At 49.7% G+C, this 11,816-nt stretch overlaps 1 protein-coding gene across 1 annotated transcript; it reads right to left on the bottom strand.

Moving 5' to 3' along the window:
• Window positions 1–9,075: 9,075 nt before the first annotated feature.
• On the bottom strand, window positions 9,076–10,342 carry LOC146348825 (uncharacterized). Its single transcript, XM_084851686.1, has 2 exons — window positions 9,944–10,342; window positions 9,076–9,552 (listed from the first exon to the last, which is right to left on the bottom strand). The coding sequence occupies exons 1-2, from the start codon at window positions 10,340–10,342 to the stop codon at window positions 9,076–9,078; spliced, it is 876 nt and encodes a 291-aa protein (XP_084707812.1).
• Window positions 10,343–11,816: the final 1,474 nt, after the last annotated feature.

The raw sequence follows: 11,816 nt of genomic DNA on the forward strand, positions 1-11,816 counted from the left end.
GTCTCAGAGTACCTTAAAGTGAAACTTGAATAACACATGAGGATCAGTTTTCTATTTTTGTTCAGGTATTTTTCGATTATGGTTGCTGTAAAGTACAAAGTGCTGGCTTTATATTCTTAACTGAATTATGTACGCCTATTATAATATTGGGGGTTTTGTATTCCAAGTCTTACTCACATTTTACTTTAAAGTATTCTGAGACTTGGTTTCTGGGTGTTTCTAGTTACATTTCATGTGGTTTCTTAGCAATAATGTTTTCAAAAACAACAATACCAATTATTGAGCCGACATCCTTTCCCAATTTATTTTTAAGAAGTTTGTCCTGAGAGGTCTGTTGGAGAAAGAGAAAAGGAGAGAGAAAGAAGAATGGAGAATGGAGGGGAAAAAGGAAGGAGAAAGGAGACAGAAGCTGGAGTACTGTGTCCAGTTCTGGGCACCACACTTTAAGAAGGATGCAGACTGGAGAGGGTTCAGAGGAGGGCAACGAAGATGATCAGGGGACTGGAAACAAAGCCCTATGAAGAGAGACTGAAAGAACTGGGCATGTTTCGCCTTGAGAAGAAAAGACTAAGGGGAGATATGATAGCGCTCTTCAAGTACTTGAAAGGTTGTCCCAGAGAGGAAGGCCAGGATCTCTTCTCAATCATCCTAGAAAGCAGGGCACGGAATAATGGGCTGAAGTTACAGGAAGCCAGATTCCGGCTGAACATCAGGAAAACCTTCCTGACTGTTAGAGCAATATGACAATGGAACCAATTACCTAGGGAAGTGGTGGGCTCTTCCACACTGGAGGCATTCAAGACGAGGCTGGACAGGCATCTGTCAGGGATGCTTTGACTTGAATTCCTGCATTGAACAGGGGGTTGGACTCAATGGTCTTATAGGCCCCTTCCAGCCCTACTATTCTATGATTCTATGGTCTGGGCTCATTGGGACAGAGGTTGGCAAAGAAGGTTGCTGGAACAGAGGTCGACTTTGACCATGGTTCCATTGCCCTTGGAATCTGTCAGTTCTCCTTATCGGCTAGCACACTGCCAGCCTGGATACAGGAAAACACAAGCAAGCTGCAATTTAATGTTGCTCTGACCAGCAAACTTGATCAAAAGGCCCGGCGTGTTTTCTTCTTCCTCCCTTGTCATAATATGTTAGTATTGGTAATTAATTCAATTAAAAATAGTTCTACCTCCTCCTGCTCTTCAATTAATTGGGCTCGGATATTGGAAAACCTGAATGTCGCATTGGTCTACTATCAGAAGCAAAGGGCGAAACAGAATTAAAGGAGTGTTGTGGATACGAGTGAGAATGCCGAGTGCCTTTTGAAGGAGCTTGTTTGAACCTCCCTCCCACTGATGAGCTTTAGGGAATCTTTATCTACAGTTAATGCAGAAGTAAAAAGGCTTGATATATCCTGCTGCAGCTCTCCTCCCCCTGCTTCCCCCCTGCCCCCCTTGAAGTCAAGAGAAAAATAAACTGCAGCAGAGAGTAGCTTGGCAGGAGGTGATCTTTACTTGAAAAGGCTTGAATTCTACTTGAGAGCACAACAAAAGTATAGGAAAAGGAGAGGCATGAAAGCAGCATGATAAAAGAAGAAAGCTAGTACCTCATAGAAACCAGTGAACTTTGCACCAAAGGGTATTTTGGGGTATTTTGTAAATAGGGAACCTACAGCCAAATTCGTCTGTTGGAGTGCAAAGGAAAGATTCATCACCCTAACACCAGGGATGGACGAATCTGTCAGTTCTGCTTCCACCCAAATTCTCCCCCCCCCTTTTTGTTTTTTACTCTCAAGTCCTTCCCATATATGAAGAAATTTGTAAATGTTGGTAAATTCTTATACACCCCTCCTGCAAAAAACCTGAACAAAATTCTTACTTGGCTGTACTACCCAACAGAAATGAAACTGCAAATGATTTGGGGATTTGAGAACAGGAAAGGACCTGTGATGAATAGATAGGTGTGGAACTAAGAACCGGACATGAAGAAGGGCAAGAGAGTGGGGAGAACCTGTTTCAGGAAGTGCCAATCATCGGGAGCAGATGATGCTGTTGTACATGCCACCCCATGCACTCCGGTCATCATGAGGCCTGGGTTGCCATCGCCTAAAGGGCTATGATGGATATCCACTAGGAGCAGGGCCTTTTCAGCTGTGGCACCACCATTGTTGAATGCCTTACCCAGGAAGGCCTGCCAGACCCAGACTTAATATAACTTCAGGTGACCAGCTAAAACTTGGCTTTTATTTGGGGCTGATCTAGACTTATGTTTTTTTACGCTTCTGATGAGGCTTTGTTTTTCTTCTTTCATATTACTCTCTCTCTGTTTCATATTGGAACCGCAATTTCCCGCTGATCAGCTACTGTTTTCATTACTCTGATATTCCATGATTTCCGGGCAGATTTCATTCATGTGCTCTGCTTTTCCACTGTTGTTACCGTATATAGGCATGCAACTCCCCTCCCACGCCTGTCCATATACAGCTGTGTTTGTATTTGCCTCCTGTCCAATCACGGCTCTCAGTGGCCCCATGTCGTCTTCCGGCTACCGGTAGCGTCGCTTCCTGAGCATTTGGCATTTTAGCACGAAATATTTAGCCTCCCTGTATCCTTCCCTTTGTTGTTGTTGTTTTTTTTTAATTTGGAAATTATCTTTGAATCTTCAAAGAATTGCACCTTCTCGGGTGTCGCTGAAGCTGCACCGTCACCCGTTATCGAACAGTAAGTTTTTTCCCACAACTTCCTATTTTCAGAGTGTGCATAATAGTAGTGTTTTGTATGCCTGCTCCCAGCATTGGGGTTCTCACTGATAACACTGCTTGCCCTCCACTAGACCCCCCTCCCTTTATTTGCAAACTCCCTACCTCGCGCAGCTTTCTTCCCTGCTTCCAGGTAATTGCGAAGATAGGGGAGGCTCGGGCCATGGCAGGGAACACAAACACTTTTTGCCGGAAGAGCTTCATTGCTCTCTTCACTGTAGGTGCCATCCCTTTCCATGAGAGTGCTTTGGTCCATGAGAGTCCTCATGGAGAGAGGACATGGGTCCTATAAGACATTTTCCTGATCTAGCACAATGTGATTCCCTGCTCCATGGAGGGTGTGTTTGTTGTGAGGCACTATGCTGTAACTTTCTCATATCCTCAGTCTTCCCCAAGGGCGACGTCACTGGGTTGCATGGACCCAAAAACAGTGGCGGCTGGCAGTCTCCCCTAGAAGTTTCCGCATTGCTAGTCTTCCCTCTGAATTGTCCCCCCCCCCCCGCAATGATGATCTCTTTGTGGTGTGGGTTGTGTATTGCCCTGTGTGTTAGGTCATGTCTGTGGTTGGAAAAAGAGTGGAAGTGAACAGGCTGGACTTGCGTTCTAACACTTCTACACCTAATGGCTTTTCCAGATTCAAACAACACAGACTTCATCGGGACACACAGCGCCGACGGTGTGAGTATTCTCTAGTCCAGGGATCAAGGGGAGTGTCGAACCTTTACCTGCCTCTAACTACACTGCAAAGCAGTGCTGGGTCTGTGTTGTGTGATCCACTCTGCGTGCACCACGCTCAAAGTGGGGTTCGGTGCGCCACCTCGAGAGCCTACTGTGGCTCAGACTGAAAGGCAGGCACAAGCATGGAGTACACTGCAATTCCAAGCGACGAGAGGTGCTCACCTTCAGATATGTCTTCCCTGCTCTGGATTCCGGTGAGGTTCAGTGAAGGGCTCTGTTTTCGGGGCATGGATTGACAGGAAAAAAAAGATTATAGCGTGAAATAACCTGGAAGCCCACTCTCTGTTATGCTCTTGTTTGTTGATGTCCTTTTTTCTTGATCAGGCTCAACGAATAGTGGGTGGCTCAGTACCCCCTAAGGGGAATTCCATCACTCCCATTAAACACCCAACTCAGTTCGGTGGAGGGAACATGAGCTGGATTGGCCAGTGGAGTTGGTTTCTCTCGATACTGCTAATCCAAGATGGCATCAACCAGTAAGGGAAGAGGGGTGTCTTGGAGGCACAGCAAGATAGAGGACTTGCTTGACATTTGGGGGGAGCAGAAAATCCAAGAACAGCTGCGTTCCAGTCACAGGAACCTGGACTTCTTTGAGGAGATCTCTAGAGAGATGAATGCACAAGGGCACAGGCGCAGTGCCATAGAGTGCAGATCCAAGACCAAATCGATGAGGCAGGAATACTACAGAGTCATGAACCACAACTCCAGGTCAGGGAACAACGCGGCGACCTGTCCGTATTATGCTCAGCTCCATGGCATTCTTCGGGGTGATGCCACCATTCGTCCAAAGTGCATATCAGGAAGTTTGCAGATTACTCAGGGCGCATCACATTCTGATGCTGTGAGTTGCGGCTCTCCCGAAGCGCGTGTGTGGGAGCCCACAGAGCCATTGATAGAGGAAGGGGGCAACGTTCCCAGAGAGGAGCGTAACGTAGGTGGGTATTAGGGACCAGGTTTGTATTTCCAGTGATGAACACCATGCATGTAATGTCCTTGTCGCGCATCGCTACATACAGTGGTCCGTGGGGTCCGGGAGTAGCCATACACGTAGAACAGCTCCATCTCTACTCATAGACTGTGTGGTCTCCTACCCTAACCCAGACCCACCCTGTTATTGCTGGGGTGCACTTTAGCCACGGATTTAGGGGCGGGTGGGGAGCAACACCGCACCTGCATTGATGGGTGTCTGTGTTGTTCCTCGCCTACGTGACAAAGAGCACAGGAGCTAACATGAATCTCCCATTTCACAGGAAATGACAGCCTGGACCAGGAAGGAGAAGGGGCCTCCCAAGAACAGGACATGGCCATGCCCAAAGGGAGCGGTGAGTTACAGAACGCAACCTTGTAGTTTGGAACAAAAGTGTTTGATTTGGAGGATTGAATGAGGTGGTCACTCTGCGTTCCTCTTCTTGCTTGGCTAGTTCCCAACCGAAAAGTCGGTGGGTTCCCCCATCACCCTCCCCTTATACGAGGTTGAGCTTAATGGTTTGATGTCTCTCTCTAAGTCTATACTGAAAATGGCTTGTTTTCCAACAGACTTCCCAGTGTGTTTGAGGCTTGCTCTTGTGTCACCATCCCTCCCCCCTGACATATCCCCAGGGACAACAGTGCTACCGTGCCAGCATTTTCAATGTAAGGACGGATTCTGCCCAACACACACTTAAGATGGCTTTTCTGGGACTGGTTGGAACAGTAACAAGGTTAATGTCCGCACTGGTATTTCGCAGGGGAGGTATGCATCAGTGATTAGAGGACAACAGGGAGCGTTCACAATGAGCTAGAAGACACAGGTGAGCAAAGGGATGAATGAACTTTCATGTGTTAGGGCACCATAGAAGAGATTTTTAACCCTCTGTGCCACATGTGCGATGACTGGGCCCCCCACAACTTTCCCTCCCTGTCCATGCTCTTCAATCACAACTCTTAGCTTCAGCCGGAGGAAGGAGCCCCCACAAAGGTTGCCTGCTGGTGGTTGACATCACCGCTCCCCTTCCCTTTTGGTTTTCAAAAAGAAGTCCTCATGACTACCATAGGAGGCTAATTCAACTGTGCCTTTTCCACTGTATCAGAAGGGAATTATGGTGCTCCTTGAGAGCAGAGAATGAGTGATATATGTCCACGGACCTAACCTGAGGGGATGTGCTGCCCAGGGACCAGGATGCAAATTTACCACCAATATCCATACACCGACTCTCGAACGTGGCCGCAGTTTCACCTTGATCTGAGGTGGCCCAATGCTGCCTATGGACCTATGCTGAAAGGAATGCTGTCTCATTAATTTCTGTCTATGGTTCGTTTCTTCTTGTTGCTGCCACAGGCAATACCGCAATGCATTCTTAAACCATCTCTACTTTCTCTAACAGACCATCTAGCAACCAACAGACAGGCCATCTTATCCCCTGCTACGTGCCTGTCACTGATCAGAAATAGAAAGAGTTGTAGAGCAGCCAACGACATTGCTGAACACATCATGCTACAGAGAACGATTGTGTCCTTGCAGTCATGGACAGAGATGTGGAGGTGTTTAGGGAGTATGTGAGAAAATCTGCTTTAGATGACGAGGCGGCCAGAGCAGGGATAGGAGGGTACTCATCAGTTCCATAGACACCCACGCCATGATTCTCAGAGCCATGCTCAATAAAATGCCCAATTACAGCGCCAGGCAGACCATGGTGCACCAGGGGAGGAGGAAATCCAGCATAGACATACCTCTAAACACCCAGAGTCTGCCCCACATAGACAAACCCTTATATGCACAGAGTCCAGCCCATGTAGACGAAGCCCAACATGCCCTGATGTGGCGAGTCCAGGAACATCATTTCAGGAGTGCCCAGAGCATGTGTCCCCCATAACCTCAACACCCAAGCATCATGGGGGTGGTCGGATTAGACCTGCGCGACTGCACAAATGCCCCCATCAATTCTCACCATGAGCGAGGGTCCGGGACTGTATTCAGCTTCCCCTTTGTGGGCAGGACAATGCCGAGAAGTGCCCTGGCATTGATCAGATTAAAACGCCCTGTTAATGGTTCTCCGCGGTGTTGTATTCGTTCTCTATTCCATTCTTATTGTTTGCAACGGTGCGTTTTCTGGACAAGGAAGTTCCTGGAACAGCCCCTGTCTTGACAACTCCCCCCCCCCAGCTGCTCTTGTTTCTCAAGGTGGGTCACGTGCTTGTCAATCTGGCTCACTGCAAAGAAAGGAGAAATCCCTGTTTTAGCCACCCTGTCCATACATCTGCACATTACCCATCCCCCAAACCTTCTGCAAACAATACCCACTTCCATGTTTGACTGAGCCCTCTAGGCGGAGCATGGCCCCAAGAACAGAGGTGGTGGATTCAGTGTGCCCTGTCGCATCTTGTGTTTGCCCCAAACAGGCCACCTCTGGATGGCTGGGCGCATGCTGTCCTCCCGTCCCCGGCATCACCGCTGCTGTGGTTGCAGAAGATAAACCAATGTTAACCAAGTCATTCAATTTGGCACATGTAGAGGGCAGGGAGAGCCAACTTTGGGCGTTGGTTGGTATTATTTGGGAGGCAGCGGGAAATGGGAGACTGTATTGAAAAGGCAACAGGAGATTTGTGGCACGTCACGTGGCAGGCAATACAAAGAGCTGGTGCTGTTGGGGGGCTATCCCCATGGGCCACGCCGGGGTGCTCTCAGAGAGGATTATAGGGTGGCATTTGCAATTTTCACTGGCCAAACTCTTGGGACTAACCCAGGGTGGCACTTGCGTGAGAAGCAATCTCTCACAGGGAAGGGCATGCCCAGCAAGAGATTCATAGAGGCTTGCGCCAGTTTTACCCGCATGCTTCCTCCCAGAGGCGTGTCCAGTGGAGCCCACTGGTGGGACACCTTGGCCTCCATTTCCCCATCTCCGCCTCCAGATGCCGAGGGCCCTGCTCCAGCTGAAGCAGAGGAACTGTCCACTTGCTGGCTGTCCCTCGCTTTTTGCATAGCTGGAAGGAAAAGGTGGGCAGTAAACACTGCAGTTCTTCCCTAGGGTGGTGGATACTTTTTCTTACATAACAAACTGTCCAGGTCGTGTATCAACCTGTGGGGTAATACACCACTTCTCATTTGTGCTGCAAGCTCATCCACGAGAAAATCTGGACATTGCTACCCACCAGAGTGGTGTTCTCTGCTGTGGATGGACCTCACTTTTGGGAGCGCCAATTACCTGTGTGGTGTGTGTCTATGCCATAGGGCAGGAGAGTGGTCATCCTCAGTTAAAAAAACCATAGAGAGACCCACTCTGGGTGCATTTTGCCCATCACTCATCCACACTGCAGGGTCTGTACAGTGCTTGCTTGGCTGTCCCCGAGCAAAGAACACATGCTATATCTCACGCTCAGTGGTACTGTCAAATTGGAAGTTGGTGGAGGGACGGTCACGAAGAGGACCGAACAGCGGTGTCACCATACCACCGGGAAGGTACAGTGTAAACCATGGGCAAAGGAGCCCATCGACATACTGTCTCAAAAGAGACAGGCCCCTGGTTTTATCCTGGCCAACCTTCCCCTGTAGAGGACTATCACCTGTTTTTTTTTGGAAAGTCCAGGTGTTATAAGCATCCACACATCCCCCCATGGCATAACTGTCACAGGCTCACTCCCAACTTTTCCGCCCATGCAACTACCCATGGCTGACCTGCACTGCGTCTCTCCCTCCAACTTGGCTGTCCTGCATGGAGCTACAGCTCATGCAGAAGCTTGTAGTGGGGTGGGTGTGCTCGGGGTGGGGGGGAGGGCCGGAGGGCCGCTCCAGAGCCTCGAAGAAGTGGGCCTTCAAGGCCTTGAATTTGGTTCTGGCCTGCAGGGGTGAGCGAGGGAACCTCACCTGTGAGAGTCCCCTTGCTACTGCCCTGTGCACTGCCTCATTTGAGTGGGTGGAGCTGCGCATAACACGCTCTGTGTGGCCACCCTGCAGGAGCAGCTGCAGCATCAGCTCCACCTCGGTGTCCTGCCAAAAGGCGAGCCTCCACGATGCCATTTTTTTTGACACCTGAACGACACCGGGGGATTGCAGTGGACATCATAGAGAACTACACTGTCGCAATTTGGACACAGCGCCACCTGTTGATGAAGCTTCAAATAAACGATTCTTTGATGATCCGGACAGGGAAGGGAGAGAGGGGAGGAGGAACCCTGTGTGTTGCGGGAGCTAGTGAAAGAAGCGCAAGACACAGCCTTATAGGTCTTTAAACATATTTACTCAGCATCACATTCAGAAAGGAAAATACCAATAAGGAATGGGTAGTGACCCAGAAATATTTTTTAAATTGAAACAACAACTCTGCCCTCTCCTCGCACAAACTTGCACTGAGGGGTTACCTCGACATGTCCCTTCATCCCAATCGTCCCCTGTTCGCCCACATGTAATCGCATAGAGCCCTTCTAACTTCATTCCCCTGCTCATTATGCAGGTTGTCGTCATTGATGTAGGGAAGGCCCAATGTGTCCAGCACCACGTGATTGTTGTCCCCGGCCGCATCTGTCAAAGCACGTCCGTTCATTTCGCAGGTGTTATGTAGTATGACACATGCAGAAATCACGGAGGGAACGTTTTCCTCTGCCACCTCCAGTCATCCAGTGAGACATCTCCACCTGCTCTTTAGCCTGTCAAAAGCACGCTCCACCATGTTTCTGGCCCGACTGAGGCAGCAGTTGAAGCGATCCTCCTCGCACAAAAGGTGATGTCCAAAGGGCTTCATCAGCCAACAATGCACAGGGTAAGCACCGTCAGCCAGGATCAGGGGTGGGATGAGCACACCGCCAACTCTCCACATTGGGTTCCCTGGGACAAATACCCCAGCATCCATGGCCTCACAGAGCACAGAGTTCCGGAACACATAGGCCTCATGATTTCTCCTACTCCAACCAATTTCTACATTAATAAAACATCCAGCATGGTCCGTTGTCCCTTGTAGAAGCATGGAGTAGTAGTTCTTCCTATTAATAAATTCGCTGCCTTGTCTAATTGGGGAAACAATGGACAGCTGTGTCCCGTCGCAAGCCACAAATGCTCCTGGGAACCCTAGGGCGGAGAAGGCAAGCATTGCCTGGAAGGAGAGGAGAGACCCTACTTACTTAGAGGAAGCAAAAGGATCTCTGCCTGTTACCAGGCAAAAAATGCTTCTTGCTTGTAGCCGCATTTCTCCAAACACTTGCTCAGACAAGCCCTCTGAACCACAATGTCCTCCACAGCCCCTTCCTTGATCGCAGTGCACAGTCCAGGACATAAACACACACTCACACACCCAGGAAGACATTCATCATCCTTCATGGAATTATATAGGTGAAATCTTCCACAGAGCATATCAACGTCAGGTCATGAACAGACAGCCGAGTGCGCAAGAAGAGTAGTCTCCAGAGCTTTGAATCTTCAAAGATTCGAAGATGCAGGCAGCCCCCCCAAAAGCCACGCAATTCCCCCCCAAAAACAGCACTCACTGCATCCATGTCGCCGAGGGTCACTGTTCTCCATAGTAGAACATGTTCTAGAGCAAAGTAGACCTCCACAAAAATTTGTGCAACTGTGGATTTCCCTACACCGAACTGCTCCACCATAGTCTTGTACCAGGAGGGATTGGTGAGCTTCCAAATTGCGATGGCCACCCGCTTCTCCACTGGGATTGCTCTGCAGATTTGTGTCAATCGTCTTCTCAATAATGGGGCCACCTCGGCCATGACTTGAAACAAGGTACGACGAGACATCCTGAAGTGCTTCATCCATCGTTTGTCATTGCAGACCTTCAGAACAAGGTTTTCCCACCACTCCTGGCTGCTTGGCTGTAGCCAGTACCTCCAGAAAACCCTCGGGATGGGGAGAAAATGCATGTTCTGTGCCATGACGACCATGTTTTGTAGCATCCTTGAACCCAATTCAGACGGTGATGCCAGTACCATTTCAGTATCAGGACCCGAGATCTCCTCCACTGGGATTAGGGAAGTATGAAACACTTACCTGGTTCCGGTCGGGGCATCCGCTGGGGGGGGAGGCGCTCCATCCCTCCCCCCGGAATCCTCGATGGGGGGGAGGTGATCTGGTCCTCCCCCCTGGAATCCTGCCCGACTGGCTCTGCTCTGTGGCGGCTCCGCGGAGTAACCAGCCAGGGCCATCTGCAGCCGGACTTCCGGCCGCAGATGGGCTGCTGCGGACGCAAATGGCGGCTGCTCTAGTGGCCGCCATTTGCATCCTTCCAGGCTGCCGTGATAGGCTACGTAACAATTTACGTAGACTATCACGGCATGCCCCCCCCCAAAACAGTGTACCCAAAATGGCGGCAGCTACAACGGCCACCATTTGCGTTCCTATTTTTCGCCGTTCTAGCTTATGCAAATATTTACGTAGGCAATTATGGTGGAAAAAAGGGAACTGCAAATAGCGTAGTGGGTGCTATTTGCATTTCTTTTTTTTTCCGCCATAAAAGCCTACTTAAATATTTATGTAGGATAAAACGGTGAATTGCGTACATAAATATTTGCTGTAATTGCGTACGTAAATATTTATGTAGGCTAGAATGGTGAAAAATAGGGAATGCAAATGGTGGCCGCTGTAGCCGCCGCCATTTGCGTATGCTGGGTTTTTTTTGGGGGGGGTGTTAGCTGTGATAGGCTACGTAAATTCTTACGTAGCCTATCACAACTCGAAGGACGGCAATGGCGGCCGCAGCAGCCCTGCCACGGCCAGCCAGGAAACCAGCCGCTGCCGCCGCTGCTGGAGCTGCCGAATCCGTCGCATCCGCCCCAGGTAAGTTCCATCCTGGGGGATTCCGTGGGGGGGGGCGGGGGGCAGGAGGCCATTCTGCCATGGATTCCAGGGGGCTGGATTCTAAAGAATCCGGCCTCACCTGAATCCATGGTGGAATTCTCTGCCATCCCTAACTGGGATGCAAGCTGGTCAAGAGCAATCAATGCCTTAAGAGCACACATCTGGTAATTTACAGAGACAAAAAGTAGCCTGTGATACATAGGCATTTCGCACACCATGGCTTCTAGCTGAATTGTGATCCAAAGAAAGATAAAACGTTTCCAGAAAGAGTGCACAAAGAATCAATGGGGCAAGGTGACGCAGGTGCGGTGGGGTTTCCCTTGACCGACTGCAGAGACACACAGAGGGGGAGGGGAGGGATGGTGGATGGGGTATCAGCTGAAACAGGAAGAGCTAGTGCACTTCCAATGACAGCCGCCCTCTTGGAGAGCAGGAAAAGGGCACAGCACCGGAGTGTGAACCGTGCTTGTGCATTCAAAGAAGTACTGGAACGGGGAAATGGGGTAAGTGTGAATAATTACGTTTTAATGCCACTGAATTTAACCCGAGAGC

Source organism: Heloderma suspectum, chromosome 4 (genome assembly GCF_057233095.1).
Source record: "Heloderma suspectum isolate Gila_16-S chromosome 4, 16-S_ref, whole genome shotgun sequence".
NCBI lineage: Eukaryota > Metazoa > Chordata > Lepidosauria > Squamata > Helodermatidae > Heloderma > Heloderma suspectum.

Excerpts from the sequence above, each read along its gene's own strand:
- LOC146348825 (XM_084851686.1), bottom strand. The coding sequence starts at position 10,342 with ATGGCACAGAACATGCATTTTCTCCCCATCCCGAGGGTTTTCTGGAGG. Across the intron at positions 9,553-9,943 it reads CCCTCGGCGACATGGATGCA|GCAATGCTTGCCTTCTCCGC; the intron begins GTGAGTGCTGTT and ends CTCTCCTTCCAG.